The 25112-nt window shown below is 44.3% G+C and overlaps 1 protein-coding gene across 1 annotated transcript in view; it reads left to right on the top strand.

Moving 5' to 3' along the window:
* PPARD (peroxisome proliferator activated receptor delta) overlaps positions 1-25112 on the top strand; it is a 97457-nt gene that overhangs the window by 60983 nt on the left and 11362 nt on the right. Inside the window, exons 3-5 of the mRNA XM_077481424.1 lie at positions 6746-6884; positions 14360-14556; positions 21339-21789. Coding sequence (XP_077337550.1) covers positions 6746-6884; positions 14360-14556; positions 21339-21789 — 787 coding nt within the window. The remainder of the gene's footprint in view (positions 1-6745; positions 6885-14359; positions 14557-21338; positions 21790-25112) is intronic.

The raw sequence follows: 25112 nt of genomic DNA, 5'->3' as shown, positions 1-25112 counted from the left end.
AACTGCCAAAAAAATGGCCACGTATACATTTCCGGCCAGTAGATACATCTAATACGATGTAACATCCAAAAAAATGGCCGCCCGCATACTTCCGGCGACCATATAGACCACAAAATGGCCGCCGGGACACTTCCGGGTCTCCCCCAAAATGGCCGCCAATAAACCATCAATATAGTCTCTATTTAAGGTCACTTTCTTGAGCACTAGGCATCCCCTGATGAAGTCACGTGACCGTGACGAACACGCGTCGGGACGCTACCGGAAGTGACGCAATCGAGCTCGCAGCTCGTTTATACTCTATGCTTGAACTTTGTTTGTTTGTGAGTATTTTTTCGTTTCTTGAATAAACTTAAACTTTGTTCATAAATACTACACTATGGGGCTCCCTTCCTCCTTATTTGCTTAAATCCCTTACATAACCTGCTGAGGTAACAACCCCTTCCCCTACACTGGGCATCGCTGAGCAACCATTTAAAGAGACTACACAGCGGAATAGGCAGGAGACGGGGACACAGTAACAAGACCTCGTGGGATAAAGACCACCAGGAATCCTGAGGATATATATGTTACATGCTGTTACCTTACAGCTGTAAGGTAAGGGGACACCCATATCCCGAATACACAGGACCACGTGGGATACTTTCACTACCACCACCACCGATCAGATCGCTATAGTTCATATAGAACTAAACACCAGCACCGCATGCATTTTTTTTTGCCATATGCGATTTTGGATATAATCGCTATTGGTTGTCGCACATGTTTTGTATGGACACAATTCTAACACATGTTATTGTGGAATGGATATGTAATATAGTTTTTAACTATTGAGCACTATTTACCTGCATTATTGTTAGAGAGTTTTTTCACCTGCAACACTAATATTATTTATGCGTTTTTAATGTTGCGTTTTTCATTTATCTTCTGTGTCAATTTTGCATGACCTTATCTCACTTCACTGCAGTTATTATTCAGTATAGGGTGGAGAGACACCCACACGTATCCAACCCAATTTGTTTAACACTGGCACTTTATGCGATTTTTCGCTAACCACAATTAGCTATTTTCTTTTTTTGCACTAAACTGTTTTTTGGTAATAATTGTGTATTTATACATTGTTGTTCATGGTGTAGTAGACATTGCAACACACTTATTGTATCACTTAGCACCAGCACTTTTTATGCGATTGGATTAGTTGCAACAAATCGCATTAGTCTCTATCACATTTTTCATATATAGATTTTACCTATGGGATGTTGTAAGACACGAAAATACGGACCTATTTACTGTTTAGTATTACTATTTTAGAGTCCTATGCTTACCCTAAAAATCACATCAGAAATTATTAGGTTTTAACCACTATATTCCTTTTCTGCGCATTACTCCATCCATCTAATATTCATCCCAAACACTATTATGTGATAGTGGCGAGGGTTTCTCACGTTCCCTCATAGAACATATATATTAAGCTCCCCATACATTACTCTTTTGGTCTGGGTGGCCACACACCTAACATCTAAATACCTGTATTTATGGTAACTACAGACTTTGTAGGCCAATATTTCCTGAGCTAGTACTGCGCACCACTACTCTCTCACCTTTCTTGATTCTTTGGGGTTCAGGTACCCCGTATTCAGTGTGTGCAGCGGCACTAAAAACCATTCCCCTTCCTGATTAGGCGCATATAACCCCTATATTTACACTTTTGGTTTATCCAATGAGCACCTTCCAGTCTGCCACGTTTAAAAAGCCTAAAAACTTGTAACTATTTAAACATACCCTTTTGACACCACTGTTCTAATCATTTGAAAAGCAAACTATAATTGTTTTAATTCTTTTTCATTTTAGTTTTTATTTCATATTTTTTAGGATGTTTTATATCAGCTTTTTCTGCTTTCTTACATTTTTTACCTTAATGCATTCCTTGCATTAACCACTTGAGACCCGCGCTATAGCCAAATGACGGCTACAGCGCGGACCTCCTTTGCCGGGACTACGTCTATTGACGTCGTCCCGTGCACGAGCGGCCTGCGCGCCCCCTGAGGGGCGCGCGCGGCGCGCTCTGTGATCGGCGAGTCTATGAGGCTCGCCTGATCACGGATCCGAGCAAGGGGTCGATCCCGACCTCTTACCACGTGATCATCTGTCAGCCAATGACAGCTGATCATGTGATACAACGGAGCCGGTAATCGGCTATTATTCATCAGTCCCAATCACGGCCAGCTTACTAGTGCCCACCTGCCCCCCTCAGGAATAAATAAGTGCCCCCCGTAAGTGCCACCCAGCAGTGTCCACAGTGCCACCCAGCAGTGCCCACAGTGCCACCCATCAGTGCCCACAGTGCCACCCACAATCTGCCTCAACAACCTATCAGTGCCCATCAGTCCCATCTATCAGTGGTACCTATCAGTACCCCTTAGTGCCACCCATCCGTGCCATCTTATCTGTGCCCATCTTTGCCCATGAGTGCCGCCTTATTTGTGCCCATCAGTACTGCCTTATCTGTGCCTATCGGTGCCACCTTATCTGTGCCTATTAGTGCCGCCTTACCTATGCCTATCAGTGCCCACCAGTGCAGCCTATCAGTGCGCCTCATCCGCGCACTTCAATGAAGCATAAAAATGACCTGTTTGCAAAATTTTATAACAAACTATTAAACATGATTTTTTTTTTTTGCATCTTTTTTTGTTTGTTTAGCAAAAAATAAAACTCCCAGCTGTAATTAAATACCACCAAAAGAAAGCTCTATTTGTGGGAAAAAAATGATAAAAATCTCATTTGGGTACGGTGTTGTATGACCGCGCAATTGTCATTCAAAGTGCATCAGCGCTGAAAGCTGAAAATTGGTCTGGGCAGGAGGGGGGTTTAAGTGCCCAGTAAGCAAGAAGTTAAGGTAAAAAATATTTAGGCATACATTTTGGCCCCTCCCCTCTTTATATTTACCTGAGCCCTCATTCAATCTAGAGCTGCGCACCTCTGCACCTCTTCTATACCTTCACTTCTGTGTCTCACTGGCTTTGCTGGGGCAACTGGAGCCATTGGCTCCCAGTGCTGTCAATCAAAGCCAGTGAAGCGGGAGTGGGAAGGTTGGGCTGAGTCCTGCTGTCTATGTCAATGGACACAGCAGCAGGGCTTGGAAGGCGAGCATACACAAGTGCCCCCATGGGAAGCAGCTTCCTGTGAGGGTACTGGGAAGAGAGGAGGAGCCAGCAGCACGGGCCAACGAGGGTCCACTCTGTGCAATTCCATTGCACGGAGCAGGTAAGTATAGAGTAGAGCTGCACAATTCTGGCTAAAATGAGAATCACAATTTATTTTGCTTAGAATAAAGATTATGATTCTCTGCTTCACATCATCTTTCAAATTATGCAAAAAAATTGGGCTAACTTTACTGTTTAGTTTTCTTTTAATTCATTAAAGTGTATTTTTTCAAAAACGATTGCACTTGAAAGACCTCTGTGCAAATACAGTGTGACACAAAATATTTCAACAATTTACATTTTAATCTCTAGGGTCATTGCTAAAAAAAATATATATAATGTTTGGGGGTTCTAAGGCCGCGTACACACGGGCGGACTGTTCGTCCAACTTTGTCCGCTGAACAGTGTTTGGGCGGACAGTCCGCTCGTGTGTGGGCTTTCAGCGGACAGTTTCAGCGGACAGTTTGACGAACAAGGTTTTACGGAATTTCCGAAAAACTGTCCGCTGAAACCTTGTTTCAGCGAACAGTCCGCTCGTGTGTAGGCTTGTTCGTCAAACTAAGTTCCGCGCATGCTCAGAAAGGATTTACACGCCGAAAGTTATAATGCAGTGTATAGGACGTCGTATTTTTCGTCCCGTCGTACGTGCCGTTCACGTCATCGCGCACGGTTTCAGCAAACTGTTCGTCCGTCGTGTGTGGCCATGTCCGTCCATGCTAATTTTGAGCGGACTGTTTGCCGAAACTGTTTGACGGACAAAGTTGGGCGAACAGTCCGCGCGTGTGTACGCGGCCTAAGTAATTTTCTAGCAAAAAATACTGATTTTAAGTGGTTAAACTGCCCTCATCTACAGACAGAAGTTCATTCCTTTGATCTAAAAGAAACAAATGTTACAGTGTTTTTCTTTATCTCACCTGAGATTCTGTGATAACTTTGGCAGCCTGCCTGTTTTTTTTTTTTGACAGCTGTCGGCTTGAGCAGAGAACTCTCTGCAACTGAATCGAGGAAATGCTGTGTTAAGATTGCAAGTGGGGTTGAATCGCGATCTCGATTCTTTAACCACTTTCCGCCCAACCTATAGCAAAATGATGGTCGGGTAGTGGTTCAGTTATCCTGACTGGGCGTCATATGACGTCCAGCAGGATTAGCCGCGATCGCATGCCCTAGGGGGCGTGCAGCGTGTCGCTCGTCTGACACCGCAACACCAATCTCGGTAAAGAGCCTCTGATGGAGGCTCTTTATCACGTGATCAGCCATGTCCAATCATGGCTGATCACAGTGTAAACAGGAAAAGCTGTTTATCAGATTTTCATCACTCGCGTCTGACAGATGCGAGTAGAGGAGAGCTGATCGGCTGCTCTCCTGACAGGGGGGGTCTGTGCTGATTGTTTATAAGCACAGCCCCCCCTCGGATGCCCACCCAGGACCACCAGGGATGCCGCCAGGACCACCAGGGATGCCCACAAAGGACGCCCATCAGGTATGCCACCTTGGACCACCAGGCAAATGCCAATCAGTGCCCAGGCAGATTCCAATCAGTGCCCAGGCAGATGCCAATCAGTGCCCATCAGCAATGCCTGCCAGTGGCAGTGCCCATCAGTGCCACCCATTGGTGCCCATCAGTGCCGCCTATTAGTGCCCATCAGTGCCACTTATAAGTACACATAGGTGCAGGCTTTCAGTGCTCATCACTTTTAGTGCCTGAAGATCACTGGAAAAAGATATTTAGAGACATCTTTTTAAACAAACACTTGTAGAGTGAGTTATTGTCAGATAAAGGAGAGGGGCTGCTAGGATATTTTTAAAGTTTTTTTATTAGAAATAGCGACAGGAGGGGCGTAGAAAGAGACACAGACACCGGAGCTGACAGGCAGGGAGGGAGGGGTCTAGGAGGACAGAGGAGAAAGCAGATGACGGAGGTACATAAGCTGACCACTCTAGTCAGGGCTCAGCAGCTATGATTATCATGGTCAGCTCACAAAGGGGACACAGGAAGTGGCAGGATCAGCCAGGGGCAGATTAGACAGCACAAGCACTGTGCTGTTTAATCTGCTATACGGGAACAGGATCTATTTTTTTTCTTTAAGATTTAGAAACACTTTAAAACATTTTTGCACAGAAAATTGGAGAATTTACTGTTGTAAACAACATCAAAGTGGCTAGCATTCAAACAGATTAATGACCATTATTCAAAAATGATGTCACAGTGCATAATTGCCATTGAATATGACACAGTTTATTGAGGGAACCATGAATGCCAACATGTACTGTGAAATACTGAAGCAGAGCATGATCCCCTCCCTATCGGGGACTGAGCCGCAGGGCAGTATTCCAACATAACAACCCCAAACACACCTCTGCCGGCCACTGCCTTGCTAAAGAAGCTGAGGGTAAAGGTGATGGACTGGCCAAACATGTCTTCAGATCTAAATCCTATTGAGCATCTGTGGGGCATCCTCAAACGGAAGATCTCTAACATCCACCAGCTCTGTGATGTCGTTGGAGGATGGAGGAGTGGTAGAGGACTCCAGTGGCAACCTGTGAAGCTCTGGTGAACTTAATGACCAAAAAAGTTAAGGCAGTGCTGGAAAATAATGGTGGCCACACAAAATATTGACACTTTGGGCCCAATTTGGACATTTTCACTTAGGGGTGTACTTACTTTTGTTGCCAGAGGTTTAGACACTAATGGCTGTGTGTTGAGTTATTTTGAGGGCACAGCAAATTTACACTGTTATACAAGCTGTACACTCACTTCTTTACATTGTAGCAAAGTGTAATTTCTTCAGTGTTGTCACATGAAATGATAGAATAAAAAATTTACAAAAATGTGAGGCGTGTACTCGCTTTTGTGTCCTACTGTAAATGTAGGATCCCTATGGAAGCTGGAAACCACTGAACTAGGCACTGGTACTGTAATGATTGCCACTAGCTTCAGGGTCCCGTACCGAACTGATCAATCGCTCGGCACAGGTGCTATTGTATTTCCTAACCACTTCTCTCCTTCCTGACCAGAGTACTTTTTGCGATACAGCACTGCATCGCTTTAACTGACAATTGCGCGATCGTGCGTTGTTACACCCAAACAAAATTGACGTCCTGTTTTTCCCACAAATAGAGCTTTTGGTGGTATTTGATCACTTCTGTGCTTTTTATTTTTTGTGCTATAAACAGCAGTGCAACCGATCAAAAAATAGTAGCATAAAACCGGTCCTGTCGGCTCCTGTTCCCTCAGTTTTGTGTTGTGGAGTGTTCCTGATGTCATAATGCCCATAGATCGGGTCTGGATGTGAAGATGTCCGCAACAGTCCACCTCTGTACGTAGGGGGGGGCATGATTTTCTGTAGGATCGAAGGATCAGGTGAGTATAGGCTCTGTGTTCACCCCTAGACAAAATGAGCAGTTAATCCATGCAGTGCAGGCACAACCCCACTGCATTGGAAAAAGAAGTTGGGCTGATGTTTTTGAGATGATCAGGGTTATGAAAGAGTGGCACTAAACACCAAAGCTGCCAAAACTTAGCATCCGTGTTTTAACTTTCACAGGGTTTCTTTCGCCGAACATTGCGGATGAGGCTTCAGTATGAATACTGTAATCGCAACTGCAAGATACAAAAGAAGAATCGAAACAAATGTCAGTACTGTCGATTTCACAAGTGCCTAAACCTTGGCATGTCCCATAATGGTAAGTAATGTGTACATATTGCTAAGCATTATGTTCAATGGCTTGATTTTTGATATAACGACATATCACATGTTTAAACATTCTCCAGTTGTTCACCATATATACCATGCTTCTCACACTTCTGCATGCTTTCCTGACTCCAAAATTACTTGATTTATAATTAGCTATTGTAGAGCCAGTTGTTGGGAATAAGTATCCTATGCAGGTTCATGGCCCCTTTTTGGCGACAAAAGGGGGGGGCAGCACAGGAGCCTTGAAGCAGCACTAGGAACACTTTGCACCTGGTACTTACAGTGCCTATTATGCTGATGTATGCTCTCTACAGTGCCGGTCTGTGTTTGCATAGTGCTGATTGGTGCTGTGCCAGTCATATGACTAAAAAACAGTAAAGCGATTTGAAATACATTATAAATTTCAAAAAACGTTTTACAACTCCTTATAATTGTGTATATTTTGTGCATTAATATGGTGTAGGCAGAGTCAGATGATTGACATTAGCTTTCAATTTGTTCAGACAGCATCTGCATCCATGGCTCTATTTTCTTTTTACTTTACATGTATTAGCAGCTACATTTGATATATGTATAACCAATTTAGATTAAAACGTAACCACTTCGGCCCCAGAAGGATTTACCCACTTTCTGACCAGAGCACTTTTCACGATACTGCACTGCGTCGCTTTAACTAACAATTGTGAGGTCATGCAACACTGTACCCAAACAAAATTGACATCCTTTTTTTCCCACAAATAGAGCTTTCTTTTGGTGGTATTTGATTATCTCTGTGGTTTTTATTTTTTGGGCTATAAACAGCAAAATTTATCACGTATACAAATTATGGGATTAGGTTGATTTACTGGTAATGGTGGCGATCTGTGATTTTTAGGGGACTGCGACATTGCGATGGACGAATCTGACCCCCAAATGACACTTTGTGGGGACCACTAACATTATTACATTGATCAGTGCTAAAAAAAAATGCACTGATCAATGTAAAAATGACACTGGCAAGGAAGGGGTTAACACTAGGGGGCAGTCAAGGGGTTAAGTGTGTTTCCTCAGCGAGTTCTAACTGTAGGAGGGATGGGCTGCCAGGGACATGACAGAGATCACTGTTCCTGATCACTGGGAACAGAAGATCTCTGATATATGTCATCTGGCAGAACGGGTATCCGCCTTGTTTACACTGGCAGATTCCAGTTCTGCCTCTGTACACCGCGATCGTGGGCAGCCCCTGTCAAACCCGGAAAAAAAAGGCATAATGAGCTAGTATACATCGCACACTAGCTCATTATGAAATACTTACCTTAGATCGAAGCTATTGCAGCAGCCCCACAACACTGATGTGGCCAGTGACATGTCTCCCGAAGTAATTTCCGCGTTCGCGTGCTTTGTAATTGGCTGGAGCTGCAGTGACTTGACACGGCTGCTGAAGAAAGGGCCCGAGTGGCCCATTTCTCTGGTGCACATGTGCTGATGACGTCGGCGCATGCATATATGGTAAATATCTCCTAAACCGTGCGGGTTTAGGAGATATTTACAGTACCTACAGGTAAGCCTTATTGTAGGCTTAACTGTAGGTACAAGTGGTGTAATTAGGTTTACAAGCACTTTAAACACAAGTAAAAATAATTAATCTAGAGTACTGGCAGAAATTCTAGAGGAGCAGGCTAATGGGAATACTCCTGTGCTGGTGAGTCTGAATGGAGATGCAAAATCCTCATTATAAAGAATCTACAGTGCCTTGCGAAAGTATTCGGCCCCCTTGAACTTTTCAACCTTTTGCCACATTTCAGGCTTCAAAATAAAGATATAAAATTTTAATTTTTTGTGAAGAATCGCCAACAAGTGGGACACAGTTGTGAAGTGGAACGAAATCTATTGGCTATTTTAAACTTTTTTAGCAAATAAAAAACTGAAAAGTGGTGCGTGCAAAATTATTCGGCCCCTTTACTTTCAGTGCAGCAAACTCACTCCAGAAGTTCAGCGAGGATCTCTGAATGATCCAATGTTGTCCTAAATGACTGATGGTGATAAATAGAATCCACCTGTGTGTAATCAAGTCTCTATATAAATGCACCTGCTCTGTGATAGTCTCAGGGTTCTGTTGAAAGCGCAGAGAGCATCATAAAGACCAAGGAACACACCAGGCAAGTCTGTAATACTGTTGTGGAGAAGTTTAAAGCCGGATTTGGATACAAAAAGATTTCCCAAGCTTTAAACATCCCAAGGAGCACTGTGCAAGCGATCATTTTAACATGGAAGGAGTATCAGACCACTGCAAATCTACCAAGACCTGGCCGTCCCTCTAAACTTTCAGCTCAGAAAAGGAGAAGACAGATCAGAGATGCAGCCAAGAGGCCCATGATCACTCTGGATGAACTGCAGAGAACTACAGCTGAGGTGGGAGAGTCTGTCCATAGGACAACAATCAGTCGTACACTGCACAAATCTGGCCTTTATGGAAGAGTGGCAAGAAGAAAGCCATTTCTCAAAGATATCCATAAAAAGTCTTGTCTAAAGTTTGCCACAAGCCACCTGGGAGACACACCAAACATGTGGAAGAAGGTACTCGTCAGATGAAACCAAAATCGGACTTTTTGCCCACAATGCAAAACAATATATTTGGCGTAAAAGCAACATAGCTCATCACCCTCAACACACCATCCCCACTGTCAAACATGGTGGTGGCAGCATCATGGTTTGGGTCTGCTTTTCTTCAGCAGGGACAGGGAAGATGGTTAAAATTGAGGGGAAGATGGATGCAGCCAAATACAGGACCATTCTGGATGAAAACCTGTTGGAGTCTGCAAAATACCTGAAACTGGGACGGAGATTTATCTTCCAACAAGACAATGATCCCAAACATACAGCAAAATCTACAAAGGAATGGTTCACAAATAAACGTATCCAGGTGTTAGAATGGCCAAGTCAAAGTCCAGACCTGAATCCAATCGAGAATCTGTGGAAAGAGCTGAAAACTGCTGTTCACAAACGCTCTCCATCCAACCTCACTGAGCTTGAGCTGTTTTGCAAGGAAGAATGGGCAAGAATTTCAGTCTCTCGATGTGCAAAACTGATAGAGACATACCCCAAGCGACCTGCAGCTGTAATCGCAACAAAAGGTGGCTCTACAAAGTATTAACGCAAGGGGGCCTAATAATTTTGCATGCCCCACTTTTAATTTTTTTATTAGTTAAAAAAGTTTCAAAAATCCAATAGATTTCGTTCCACTTAACAATTGTGTCCCACTTGTTGGTGATTCTTCACAAAAAATAAAAATGTTATATCTTTATGTTTGAAGCCTGAAATGTGGCAAAAGGTTGAAAAGTTCAAGGGGGCCGAATACTTTCGCAAGGCACTGTAAAACCACATCTGGTGGGAATGCGCTGTGATTTACCCATTCTGGAAGCAAATCTTCCAAATTTATACTGAAATGTACGACAAACCGCTCACGCCCTCCCCCTCCATTGCCCTCCTTTCCATATTACCTGGTGCTGCTAAATCTCCAAAACATAACCTCCTAAAATTTTTCCTCAGTGCAGGTCAGCAACTAATTCCTAGACAATGAAAAACTACCTCCTCCCCATCCTGCATGGAATGGGTAGGCGAGATAAACAACATTATGATTATGGAGGAGATGCAAGCCAAATTCCTAGATGCATATGCATAATTTTCTTTTATCTGGAGTATCTGGAGGCATTACTCTACTTCAGATAAACTGAAGCAAAGACTCTCATTGGTGAAAACTCCTTGAGAGGCTAACCCCAAAATGATGATCTCACACCCTGGATGGATAACCTTCCATTAAGATGAGGCTCTCTGTCTCTCCACCCCCCTCCCCCTCCCTCCTTCGACCCCTACAACCTGCCTTCTCCTCAACTGGTTACCCCCCTTTTACTATCGCTTTTATCTCTCCCTATATATATATATATAGCCATACAATGAAACCAAGTGTATTTTAGCTCCTCAATATGAGTACTTCAGTCACTCGTGGAACTTGAAAGTACGCCAACACTACTGTTCTGATAACTCCCAATGTTCAGTGTAGACAAATTGATTTGCTCGGTCTCTGGGCGCAGCAGGTTCCCACAGGGGCACCCAGACCGATAGAAGTTGCACTTGTATAAAAGTCAGTTCTACGTTTGAAATTTTACCTCAATGACTTAACCTCAAGTTACCTAAATGTATGACATAAAATGCACTATATTTTTTGTATAATTCAAACTTATTAGACCATAATGCCTTTTGTCGGGCACCTGGTCCTGTTCTTGCTTCTTTCTGTTCAAATTTATGTTGAAAACAATAAAAACTAATTAAATCTAATTTGGTGAGTTTAAACCGAATGGGGAAGTGGTTGTACAGTCTCACATGATGTGGTGTGAAAATATTCTAAAGACACATCTACTGAATGTTACAGATCATCAGTTTCACTGGGTGTGATTTCAATCTACTTTTCATTTATTTTGAGAATGTATCATATTTGTTTATTATGTTCCATTTATGTTTAGGTGAGGGTGAGATCACTCTTTCATTTTGTAGTGCCGTTATTTACCTCACATGTTTTAGGTGATTTTGGTTGCAAGATTACACTATTATTGGTCTTTTTGTATGAAATATATGGCTTTTTTTTCTTTTACACAGTTTTCTGGATGCATATATTTTTAGCACATTTATCTAAAACATATATGATTACACAGTTTATTGCACTAGCACTTTACTGTATATGAATCTTTTAGTAGAATTAGTATTGTTTTGCATATTTATTGCTCTTATTTGTGCACATTGGATTAGCTGGATATTTGTTTTAATGCGGTAAGGTGGTAACACATTACAAATATATATATATATATATATATATATATGTATATATATATATATATATGTATATATATATGAAGTATATGAAGTAGTGTAGTTCATTTTCTTATACCATATTTATTAATTAGGAATAATAGAGTTACACTCGCAAAACTATTAGCAGACAGGCAATAGATCCATCTTCACTGATTTTTCATACTACACTATGAGCCTTGTGCTGGTTTTCTTTGTATTTTATAAACATGTACCTGAAGCTCCCCCTTCTGGCAAACTAGTAGCATTGATTCACAGTTATTTTTGGAGAGATGCTTCTGTATACTGTAGTGTACAGCAGTGGTTTTCAACCTCAGTCCTCGAGTACCCCCAACAGGCCATGTTTGCAGGTTTTCCTTTATCTTGCATAGGTGCTTTAAATCAGAGTCAATGGCTTGGTATTTTGGACAGATATTTTATCTAATGCCGCATACACACGATCGGAATTTCCGACGGAATTTGGCTCAAGCTGTCTTGCCTACACACGGTCACATCAAATTCCGATCATTTATTAAGCGGTGACGTACAACACGTACGACGTGACTATAAAAAGGAAGTTCAATAGCCAGTAGACAATAGCTTCTGTCTCGTAGTTGAATCTGAGCATGTGTGATTTTTGGCATGTCGGAATTACATACACATGATCGGAATTACCGATAGAAAGTTTTTCCGTCGGGAAAATTGAGAGCATGCTATCAATTTTTGGCTGGCGGAAATTCGGACAGCTAAATTCCAATGGAGCATACACACGGTCGCATTTTGAAAATTTGCAAAGGAAAAGCTCTGATCTGTCTTTTTATGGCTAGAATTCCGATCGTGTGTAAGCGGCATTAGGGAAATTCCCAAAAGATAGCCTGTTGGGGGTACTTGAGGACTGCGGTTGAGAACCACTGCTATAGAGTATAGGTTACCTGTGACCTAGTGTGATCACTTTGCATTTATTGCTTTCCTTTTAACTTCACTTACTGAATCATTGATTTATGAATCCATTCTTATGCTGATTTACAGATATTCACACTAGTGTTCCTGTTCCTACATCATCACATATAAGTCAAGGCTGAGCGATTGGTGAAGTTTTTGTTTGTTACTTTCTCCATTACATGTCAAACTCAAGTCCAAGGACAGGCCACACAGTTGGTTGTACTTTTATCCATGGTGTGTTTTTTAACAGATAATTGTGTTTTTTGGAAACTTTTAATATGAATTTTAGATTACCCACATTCGCAGAACAGCTTAAATTCACTGCACCTCTTTATGAGCAGTAATATAACTTCTATTGTTGTATTATATCAACTAATAGTTGCAGTTCTGTGACAATAAATAGTTTATTCATCTTCTATTGTGGTTGGAGGAGAGGGTGCCTTGTAATCAGGAGCAGGAATCATGAGAGGTCGGGGGGGGGGGGGGGGGCACTTGGAGAGTTCCTGCCGCTACAAACGACAGCAGCATTACTACTCCTGTCAGATTAGCGGGGAAGTCACAAGCAGCTTGGCATGGGATGTCAAAAACAGTTTAGCTCGGGATGTCACAAGCAGCGCTGTCACAAGCCAAATCTGGAGAGCAGAAGAGAGCTGGAAGGAGGTGAGGGCTGTGCTCTCTCTGCCCTCCAGCTCCTCCACCTTCTGATCGCTCCTGCATCAAGACTTTGCAGGGTATGCAAACCTGTAAAGTCCTAATATGACAATCAGTGGTTTCCCCAGCTACGATTCCATGCCCCGCAGGAACATCTCTCCCCACTGGCTGCCTGGCAGAAGTGTTGAATCTCTGCTTGCCCTAGGCTCCACCTCAACTCTAGTGTGGCAAGATGAGGAGGAGCCCTGGGCGGTAGGACATCACACAGCCATCTGCTGCACTGAATCTGAGGTCTGTGTGTTTGAGGGAGGGGAGAATTGCACTGGGGACAGGAGGGGGGAGATGAGAAAGTTGGTATAACAGTGTGCTAGGAGGGGGAGTTGGGGAGAGAGGATTTGTGTAGGGGGTGATTTGGGGGGTGGGGGTTGATAGGAAGGACACGTTGGGGAGGGGTATTTGTGTTAGGAGGGGGAATTGGGGGGTGATTTGTGCTAGGAGGGGGGATTTGTGTTGGGGGGATTTTTGCTCATGGGGAAATTTGAGGAGGGGGGTGATTTGTGCTAGGAGGGGGGATTTGGGGGGAGGTGCTTTGTGCTAGGAAGGGAAATGTTTTGGCAGGGATTTGTGTTAGAAAGGGGGATTTGAGGGGATTTGTGATGGGTGAGAATTTGTGCACATGGGGAAATTTGGTGGGGGGGGGTGTACTAGGAGGGATTTGTCAGCTCTGTGGGAAATTTGCAAGTTGTGTCGCCAGTGGCTGCCATCCCCAGGCCCAAACATGGAATTAACTTTGGCCAATTAATATGGAAAATCCCCAAAATTTGATTTGAGTATGACCAGCTTATGTCTGCATGTCTGGGAAATTGAGTGCAGAAATCTCACCAATTAAGTCCTTGAGTGATAAAAAATGTCAGGTAGTTCAACACCAACATCTTTCAAAATGGAAATATCAATTTTGGGTTTACTAACCCTTTATCATTAGACTATATATTCATCCAATTTTGTTATTCTTAGTCTTAGTTTTTGCATCTCTCTGTTACTCTCTTTCAGCAATTAGATTTGGTCGAATGCCTGAAGCAGAGAAGAGGCGCCTGGTACAGACATCAGCAGTGGATTCGGAAACAACTGACTCCCAAGTGTCAGATCTGCTGGCACTATCACAGCAAATCCATTCTTCTTACATGAACACTTTTACTATGACAAAGAAAAGAGCACGGGACATTCTAACTGGCAGGAGTAGCATATCGGTGAGGACGAGAGAAATTTCCTGACTAAAAAGAAAATGCAAACTAACCTACTAACCATGGGGCAAGGTATTTACATAAATCGATAGTTGCATTGCTTAATTAATATATGAAAAACACCACTTCACTACAATATATTTCTCTGTCTGGTTTAGTTTTTGTGTCCTTCAAATTGTCAGGGCACACAGAAGATTGGCAATTGGCAATTCTCAAACTGAAATCTGAAATGCTTTCCATTTTACAACTTTGGTATTTGTATTTTCTTGATCATACATCACGGGACACAGGAGCTTCATTACATAGTGGGTTATATAGGCACCTCTGGTGATTGGACACTGGTTGACCCTAATTAAAGAGAATTCCTCCCCTATATAACCCCTCCCATCTGGGAGGCACCTCAGTTTTTTCGCCAGTGTCTGGTTGATGGTCACGTAAAACTTAGCTCTATGCAGGTCCCTGCGAGGGCCGAAGGGCTACAACAAACCGGATCCATACCTCGGGCCGATATTGACTCCCATGATGGTATGGTACCCGGGCCTCGTCTGCCGAAGAAACGAGGTTTTGCCTGTAAGTCCTCTCCATTGGAAGACTGGGCTCTGGGAAAACCAGACTTGGGGTACTGTTTACTCAGAGCGCCCGTAAGTTTCTGGCAGAGCTTTCTACATGGCCCAGGTGGGAGGATCTTTTCGTAAGAGCCCCAGATATACCTGAAGGTTGGCTAACAATACCCGCCGTGATGGGTGAAGGCTGGAATTGGTCTGATATCAGCAATTCCTGCGGCGGGGACAGGTAAGGGAAGTCATCCTATATATTTAAATATATGAATGGATTTCTTCATTGTGAGTAGTTGTATGTCTTACCTGGTTTCCACCACTAGAGGGAGTAAGAGCAGCCTGATGCATACTTACATGCCTTTCAATAGAAACACGCTCAGTGAAAGCCTGGTTCTCCAGCTACTCACGTCTCCTTACAGTTCCTGCCACAGTTAAAGGTAAAAAGGGGTCCCACGCAGGTCAGGGGTCCCACGTTGCTCCCTTTGGGTTCTCCTTCCCCCCCCCCCCCCCCCCCGGATTCCGCGGTCCTCGTGCACGCGCGCGGGCGCGCTCCCGGCCTAATGGAGGAGGGGGGGGGGGTGTAGTTGCGAGCCGTGCACGTTAGTGTGCACGGCGCTGTACTGCGCAGGCGCCAGGCGGCAGTTTTAAAAAGCCCAGAGCGTCAGGGGACTGTAACTGGAGACACAGGAGCTGTGGGCTGTAAGCATCCATGGGGATTGGATCCAGGCAAACTTTAAGACACCTACTCAGCATCAGGTTGTGCAGTTTAAGCATATATTTATTTATTGTGAAACTTTAAGCGCAACAGTGATCGCATTTGTACTAGTACCTCTGCTTTGTAGCTTAGTACTATGTCTCCTCGTAAGAGGGTCTCAGGGGGAGGTAATAAGAGCACTGGCAAGTCACCGCCTAGGTCCAGGGGTTCCAAGAGTGCCTGTAAATTACCATCCCCCTCTGCAAGACTGGAGCCTGCCTCTCAAGACGAGTCGGTGCCCCTTTCAGGCTTTGCAGCCTCTCCTAATGTCGCAGCCCCGGTCTATGTCACTGAGGACTCCCTTAGGGCTACATTGGAGGGTTTTGAAGGGAGGATCATGAATTTTATTTCTGCTTCCCTAAAAGATAGCAGGTAAAGGGGTAGATCCCCTCCCTCTGCTGAAATCCCTCTCTCAGATACTTGTTCTGAAAATGAGGAGGGATCCCTATCTTTGGATAGGGATCATGAGCAGTCGGATGAGTCAGAGGAAGAGGAGATAGTCCCCTCCTCCCAGGCACTCAGAAAGCAGGTGCAGTATTATACTGAATTGGTGCGTACCACATTCAGAATGCCGGCTGCTGAAGTTGCTACATCCTCTGTCTCTTCCCTGGGAGTCAGGAAAGCCCCACAGACTGCTTGTTCCTTCCCAATTCATCCTTTAATGGATGAATTGATGTATGAGGATTGGGGACATCCCGATAAACTGTTTACTCCTCCCAAAAGGTTTTCTATGCATTATCCTGTGGAGGAAAGTTTCACCAAGAAATGGGGGGTCCCATCTGTCGATGCGGCTGTTTCTTGTGTGAATAAAAACCTAACTTGTCCTTTGGATAATGCGCAGGTATTTAAGGATCCAGCTGACAAAAGGCTGGAAACCTTATTAAAAGCCTCCTTTTCCATGGCTGGCGCTGTGGTGCAACCTACAGTCGCAGCCGTGGGGTTGTGTCAGTTCCTCAAGGAACAGGTTAAACAGATGTTTGGACTCCTTCCCAGTGAGGAAGTAGAGAATTATGCAGAATTGCCTCACATCTTGTGTTTCATAATTGATGCGATTTTGGATTCTGTCCAACAAGCATCACGTTTGTCCCTCATGTTGGTTCACATGCGAAGGACCCTATGGCTAAAAAATTGGGCTGCTGAGATGTCATGCAAAAAGCATTTGACTGGGTTCCCGTTTAAAGGGGAACGTTTGTTTGGGGAAGAATTAGATAAGTTCGTCCAAAATATTTCAGGTAAGGTAATTCTCCTCTCCTTCCAGTCAAAAAGAGCAAACGTCCTTCATTCAGGCGTACTCTCTCTCCCGAAGCATCAAGCTCAAAACAGTGGCGACGGCCTTCCCAGCCCTCCTCTGCTAGAAAGCCTCAGGGCCGAGCCCAGGGACAGAAAAAGACTTGGGGGCGAAAGCCTGCCAAGCAGACCCCCAAGACCTCCTTGTGAAGGGGCGCCCCCGCTCGGCAGAGTGGGGGGAAGGCTCCTGCAGTTTGCAGGCGCCTGGCGGGAAGAGATTCAGGACAAGTGGGTGATCTCTTCGGTATCTCTGGGCTACAGGCTAGAGTTTCAGGAGATTCCACCTTATCGTTTCCTAAGGTCAAGGATCCCCAAGGATCCAGTAAAGCAGAAGCCGCTATTCCTGGCCTTAGATCAGTTACTATCCCAGGGTGTGATAGTAGAAGTGAGCCCGAAAGAGCAGGGTTCAGGTTTTTATTCAAATCTCTTCACCGTTCCAAAGCCAAACGGAAGTGTCAGACCTATCCTGGATCTGAGAGACCTAAACCGGTTTTTACATATCCAGACCTTCCGGATGCAGTCAATCCGCACTGTGGTCTCCTCCCTGCAAGGGGGAGAATTCATGGCATCAATAGATATCAAAGACGCATATCTCCATGTGCCAATATTTCCCGCACACCAGAAGTTTCTAAGGTTCGCGGTAGAGCGGCGCCATTTTCAATTTGTGGCCTTGCCGTTCGGGCTGGCTACGGCCCCTCGAGTCTTCACGAAGATTCTGGACCCTCTCTTAGCAATCTTAAGAGTTCAGGGCATAGCCGTCAGGGCTTACCTAGACGACTTGCTTCTCGTAGAGAGAACTGCAGCGTGCCTAAGTCGCAGCGTCACCAAGACGCTAGAACATCTAGCGCACCTAGGTTGGATTATAAACCTAGAAAAGTCATCCTTGCAACCGACCACCAGGTTGGATTACCTGGGTTTGATTATCGACACCGCTCAGGGCAGGGTGTTTCTTCCAAGGCCAAAGGCCTTGGCCATTGGAGATCTGGTGCGCCTGATTCTGGGCAGAAGATCTTCCTCCATTCGGTTATGTATGAGACTTTTGGGAAAGATGGTCGCCTCATTCGAGGCCGTCCCATTCGCCCAGTTCCACTCAAGGCCTCTGCAAAGATGCATCCTTGCGGTTTGGAACAGGAAGCCCCAATCCCTGGATCTTCCTATGCGTTTATCCCCCGGGACACGCAAAAGTCTTGTCTGGTGGTTACAAACCAGGAATTTGCTGAAAGGCAAAACTTTTCTTCCCCTCTCATGGAAGATTGTCACAACGGATGCCAGCCTGACAGGCTGGGGAGCCGTATTAGAGGGAACGTGCTCGCAGGGGAAATGGTCTGCGACCGAAAGTCTGCTGCCCATAAATATCTTGGAGATTCGGGCAGTTTACATGGCACTCATAGAGTGGTCTTACAGACTGCGAGGTTTCCCAGTTCGGATTCAGTCCGACAATGCCACCGCAGTGGCTTACATCAATCACCAGGGCGGTACCAGAAGTCTGGTGGCCCAAAAGGAGGTGAATCGCATACTTGTCTGGGCAGAAGAGCATGTTCCGTGTCTTTCTGCAGTCTTCATCCCAGGAGTGGAGAATTGGCAGGCGGATTTTCTCAGCCGCCAGCAGCTATGCCCAGGAGAATGGGCTCTGCACCCCGACGTGTTTCAGAACATATGTCACAAGTGGGGCACTCCAGACGTGGATCTGTTTGCGTCCAGATTCAACAAGAAACTGGACAGGTTTGTGTCAAGGACAAGAGATGCGCTTGCCCAGGGGTCAGATGCTCTGACGGTTCCCTGGGATCAGTACAATCTGATCTATGCCTTCCCCCCAAGCCCGCTGCTATCGCGGTTCCTGGGAAGGGTCAAGAGGGAGTCGAAGTCGGTCCTTTTGGTGGCCTCAGCTTGGCCCAGGCGACCATGGTTTGCAGAAATCATGAAGTTGGCAGTGGGCAGGCCATGGACCCTCCCTCTCCGGCCAGATCTGCTCTCACAAGGTCCAATCTACCATCCTGCTTTACGCAGTCTGAATTTGACGGTCTGGCTGCTGAGACCCACATTCTGAGAGACCGTGGCCTTTCGGGGCCAGTCCTTTCTACTCTGGTTAATGCCAGAAAGCCGGCCTCCAGGCGTATCTATTACAAGATCTGGAGGACATATGTTTCCTGGTGTGAACTCAGGAGATGGCATCCTAGAAAGTATGTCATTAACAGAATCTTGGCCTTTCTCCAGTCAGGCCTAGAAATGAATTTGGCCATAAGCACCATCAAGGTGCAGATTTCGGCCCTGTCTGTATTTTTTCAAAGACCTCTTGCATCACACTCCCTAGTACGGGCTTTTATCCAGGGGGCTATGCGGATAAAACCGCCAGTTAAACCTCCGGTATGCCCATGGGATCTGAATTTGGTTCTCTCGGCCTTACAGGGCCAACCATTTGAACCTTTGCATCTGGCTTCTTTAGCTCTCTTGACTAAAAAGCTGGTCTTCTTAGTAGCCATATCCACGGCTAGAAGAGTATCAGAATTGGCAGCTCTTTCCAGTAAAGAGCCGTATTTAATTATCCACAAGGACCGGGTGGTTATGCGTCCCAGCGGGTCCTTTCTACCTAAGGTGGTTTCGGGTTTCCATCTGAATCAGGATATAATCCTACCATCCTTTTTTCCGAATCCTCAGTCCATAGAGGAAGAGTCTTTACACACTTTAGATGTGGTTAGAGCAATCAGTCTTTATCTTCAAGCAACTGCTCAGATAAGGAAAACTGACTGTTTATTTATTCTGCCGGAAGGCCCTAGAAGGGGTCAGGCAGCGTCAAAGTCCACTCTCAAGGTGGATCAGACAAGTTATTTCTCAGGCCTATAGCTTAAAGGGGAAGATTCCTCCTTTTCAGGTGAAAGCGCACTCTACTAGGGCTGTCAGTGCCTCTTGGGCAGTGCATCACCAGGCCTCCCTGGCTCAGATCTGTAAGGCTGCGACTTGGTCATCAGTCCACACATTCACCAGATTCTATCAGGTGGATGTCAGAGGGCAAGAGGATATCGCCTTCGGGCGCAGTGTACTGCAGGCTGCAGTTTAGGTCCTCAGGTCCCTGGCGGTCTATTTTTATGATCTGTGTCTCCCTCCCCTCAACCTGAGCATTGCTATGGGACATCCCACTATGTAATGAAGCTCCTGTGTCCCGTGATGTATGATCAAGAAAATGGGATTTTTATATACAGCTTACCTGTAAAATCCTTTTCTTGAGAGTACATCACGGGACACAGGGCTCCCGCCCCTCTTGGGTTTTACGTGGTTTCTTATTGCTTTGCTACAAAACTGAGGTGCCTCCCAGATGGGAGGGGTTATATAGGGGAGGAATTCTCTTTAATTAGGGTCAACCAGTGTCCAATCACCAGAGGTGCCTATATAACCCACTATGTAATGAAGCTCCTGTGTCCCGTGATGTACTCTCAAGAAAAGGATTTTACAGGTAAGCTGTATATAAAAATCCCATTATCTAGTGTTTATTACATGGTCAGTATTTTCTTTTCAGTTTATAATGCATGTAATTCATTGTAACATGTAGTGTCAGCTTTTGCCTTAGTTCAATTAGCTTTCACAAATGATTTTCAAGATAGGAGAGATTATCTGTGAGAGACTGGTGAGGTGCTCAGATGTTTTCCATAAAGATAGGTGAGGCTGAAGTGTCTTCTTTGATAGGTGATGCCTAGATGTCTTTTCTGAGAGATAGGGGAGGCCCTGGCGTCTTCTGTAAGAGACTGATGAGGCCCAGGTGTCTTCTGTAAGACATAGTAGAGGCCCAAATATCTTCTGAGACAGATAGATGAGAGACATCTGTTAAAGACTTTGTAAGGCCCAGGTGTCGTTCATATGAGATAAGTGAGATCAAAGTGTCTTCTGTGTGAGACTTGAGAGGTCCAAGTGTCTACCTTAAGACGTAGCTGAGGCCCAAAAATATTCTGTAGAAGATAGGTGAGACCTGGGTGTCCTCTGTGAGAGACTGATAAAGTTTAGGAATCTTCCATAAGAAACAGGTGAGCCCTAAATGTTTTCTGTGAGAGAAAGATGAGGCCCAGGAGTCATCTATTACAAGCATGAAAAGCCTTGAGAATTTTTTTAAGAAATGCTGTAGTGGATGACATCACTGTCTATGGACATTTGAGTACAGAAACTAGATTGTTAACATTATAAACTACATTTATTTTTTTCAGCCCTTTGTAATACATGACATGGAGACCCTGTGGCAGGCTGAACGTGGGGCAGTGTGGGAGCAGTTACCAATGCAGGATCCTCCTGGAACAGAAATTGGAGTTCATGTATTTTATCGCTGTCAATGTACTTCAGTGGAGACTGTGCGTGCACTTACTGACTTTGCAAAAAATGTTCCAGGCTTCAGCTCTCTCTACCTCAATGATCAAGTCACACTACTAAAATATGGAGTCCATGAAGCAATATTTTGCATGATAGCCTCCCTTATGAACAAGGATGGGCTACTGGTAGCTGCAGGCCGTGGCTTCGTCACTCGTGAATTTCTACGCAGTCTACGTCTTCCGTTCTGCCATATAATGGAACCCAAATTCCACTTTGCCTCCAAGTTCAATGCACTGGAACTTAACGACAGTGATCTGGCGCTCTTCGTAGCTGCTATCATCTTATGTGGTGGTTAGAACCCTCCCATTATTTAATCATGTCCTACTATTGTATTCCTCCCTCTATGTCATGTCTGTTTTCATCATATAAACAAAAAAGGTGTAAACCTATAGGATAGTTGAACTACTGGTTGTGAAATGTCATGTCAGTTTGCTGCATCTCAAAATGCTGACACCTGTGAAATTGCAGGTAATTTTAGTTTTGTGGCTTTCCAGTGAAAAGATGTAACAAGAGCAATATGTTTGTTTAACCACTTCAATACCGGGCACTTATACACCTTCCTGCCTAGACCAATTTTTAGCTTTCAGCGCTGTCGCACTTTGAATGACAATTGCGCGGCCATGCTATGATGTACCCAAACTAAATTTTAATCATTTTGTTCCCACAAATAGAGCTTTCTTTTGGCGGTATTTGATCACCTCTGTGGTTTTTATTTTTTTCTAAACAAATAAAAAAAGACCGAAAATTTTGAAAAAAATTTAAGTTTTGCTTTTGTTTCTATTATAAAATTTTGTAAATAAGTAAGTTTTCTCTTTCACTGATGGGCACTGATAAGGCGGCACTGACAGGCACTGATAAGGCGTCACCGATGAGGTGGCACCAATGAGATATGCAGCACTGATGGGCACTGGTAGGCGGCACTGACATGAGGCACTGATAGACATCCCTGGTGGCACTGGCAGTGGTAGGCATTGTGAGTGGGCACTGATTGACAGCTGCCTGGGCATTGATTGGCAGCTACCTGGGCACAGATTTAAATTCCCCTGGGGGTTTAGGGGAGGAATACCTGGTGGTCCAGTGTGGATGGCCATCCTGGTGGTCCTGGGGGGCATGATGGTGGTCCTAGGAGGGATCCGAGGGGGGGCTGTGCTGATAAACAATCAGCACAGACTACCCCATCAGGAGAGCAGCCGATCATCTCTCCTCTACTCGTGTCTGTCATACGCGAGTGAGGAAAATCCAATCAACCGCTCTTCCTGTTTACATTGTGATCAGCCATGATTGGACACGGCTGATCACATGGTAAAGAGACTCCATCAGAGACTCTTTACCTAGATCGGAGTTGCAGTGTGTCAGACTGACACAACGCAACAACGATCGCCGTGATGCGTGCCTCTGGGGGCACGCAGCGGCTTGATATCCTGAGGACGTCATATGACGCCCAGTCAGGTTATTGAAACCACTTTGCCACCGTCATTCTGCTATATGGCGGACGGCAAGTGGTTAACCGGTTTCTGAACATCGTTCCACACATTTACTGTAGCAAGGCAGCCCGGCTACGTGAAACAATGTACCTGTACGTTGCATCCTGCAGTAACTTTGGAGAAACGAGCATGCCACCGGAGGTGCAATCGCGTGCTGATTGGCTAAAGGGGGAGCCAATCAGCAGGTCCGGCGAATCCAATGTCTGCCAGCCACCCACAATTGTTCCCGGAAGAGGACAAGGCAGATCGCCGTTCTGTCAGAGGGAAAAGAGAGAGATCTTGTGTTTCTACTAAGCAGGAACACGGATCTTTTTTTTCCCTCTGTCAAACCATCCCCCATACAGTTAGAAAGCACTCCCTAAGGGCACACTTAACCCTTTAATCGCCCCTGGTGTTAACCCCTTTTATGCCAGTGCCACTAGTACAGTAACAGTGCATATTTTTAGCACTGGTCACTCTATTAATGTCACTAGTCCCCCAAAAAAAGTGTCACAAGTGTCATTTAGGGGTCCGATTTGTCCGCCTCAATGTCGCAGTCCTGCCAAAAACTGCTGATCGCCGCCATTACTAGTAAAAAGGATAAATAAATAAAAATTCAAAAAAAAATCCCGTTTGTAGACACTATAACTTTTGCTCAAACCAATCAATATACACATATTGAGATTTTTTTTACCAAAAATATGTAGCAGAATACATATTGACCTAAATTGATGAAGAAATTTGTGTTTTGTTTTTACATTTTTCTATTGGATATCTATTATAGCAGAAACTAAAAAATATATTATTTTTTTCAAAATTGTCGCTCTTTTTTTGTTTATAAAGCAAAAAAATAAAACCTGTAGAGGTGATAAAATACCACCAAAAGAAAGCTTGATTTGTGGGGAAAAAAAGACTTCAATTTTATTTGGGTATAGCGTCGCACGACCATGCAATTGTCAGTTAAAATAATGCAGTGCCATATCTCAAAAAAAAATTTAATAAAAAATGGCCTGGTTGTGAAGAGGGTTAAACCTTTCCGGGCTGAAGTGGTTAAAACAGGTACTCAAAAGTTTGGTTTTGTGCTTTATTGTTAATGATTTTTGTTTGCAACTGAATTGGGGCATCCAGTTGCTGTTAATGAGAATTGCATGCTTGTGGCAATAGGTGTGCTCTCCCTACAACCTCCACAGATATAAACATGTACATTCTGTAAAATCTGAATTTGCATGTTAATTCACAGCCTTGAAAATGTCCAGGCCCTTTAATACCCCAAGTCAGCTTAGAATGAACCAGTCAGTGGCTTGGTTCTGTAGAACAGAAAGCACAAGATTCATTTGTCTGGTAAATTATTCATAAATTACTAATGAAAGTTAAACCCTTCTGAAATGCAAGCAAGAAAAGCAAACAAATGGCACTGAAGCATTGATGAGAAAGTACCAATTAGTTAGGAGTTGTGAGGCACCAGACTGTTCTAGCCTACATAGTTATTTAACTGACAGTTTTAACCTGGCCATACACTAGTAGAATTATGTAACAAAATGTTCACTATGAGAACATTTGTTCGATTTTCCACTTGTTAGGGGAGTCAAATTGACATAAATTTTCCTCTGCAGTGACAGGAAACTTTTAAAAGAGCAAAATGGAAAACTTTTCTCAATGAATGAATTTCCTAAAGCCTTGTACACACGGTCGGACATTCCGACAGTGAAATCCTTTGGATTTTGTCCTAAACTGGTGTTGCATACATACGGTCGGACAAAGCTGTCGGAAAAAATCCGATAGTTCGGAACGTGATGACGTTCGTTCGTTACAACGGGACTACGTTGAGGCTAGTAGCCAATAGCTTTGGTCTCGTAATTTGATCTGCACATGCGTGGCACTGTCCGATCAGAATTCTCTACAAACAATCGGAAAAAGTCAGATTGGATTTTTTTGTCGGAAAATTTGAGATCCAGTTCTCAAATTTTTTTCCCTCTGAATTTCCGACGGAAAAAGTCTGATAGAGTCCGTATACGATCAGATTTTCCGACAATATAATTCGATTGGACCTTTTCCGTCAGAATTTCCGACCGTTTGTACAAGGCATAACAGTGAAAGCGGTTTTCGCTCTGGAGAGTCCATGCATTCCAAAATGTAATGCTAAAAGCAAAA

Source organism: Lithobates pipiens, unplaced genomic scaffold (assembly GCF_037356315.1).
Source record: "Lithobates pipiens isolate NorthernLeopardFrog02 unplaced genomic scaffold, aLitPip1_a1.2 Scaffold_16, whole genome shotgun sequence".
Classification (NCBI taxonomy): Eukaryota; Metazoa; Chordata; class Amphibia; order Anura; family Ranidae; genus Lithobates; species Lithobates pipiens.
Note: the sequence above shows the minus strand (reverse complement) of the source record. Positions and strands in the feature narration are given on the sequence as shown.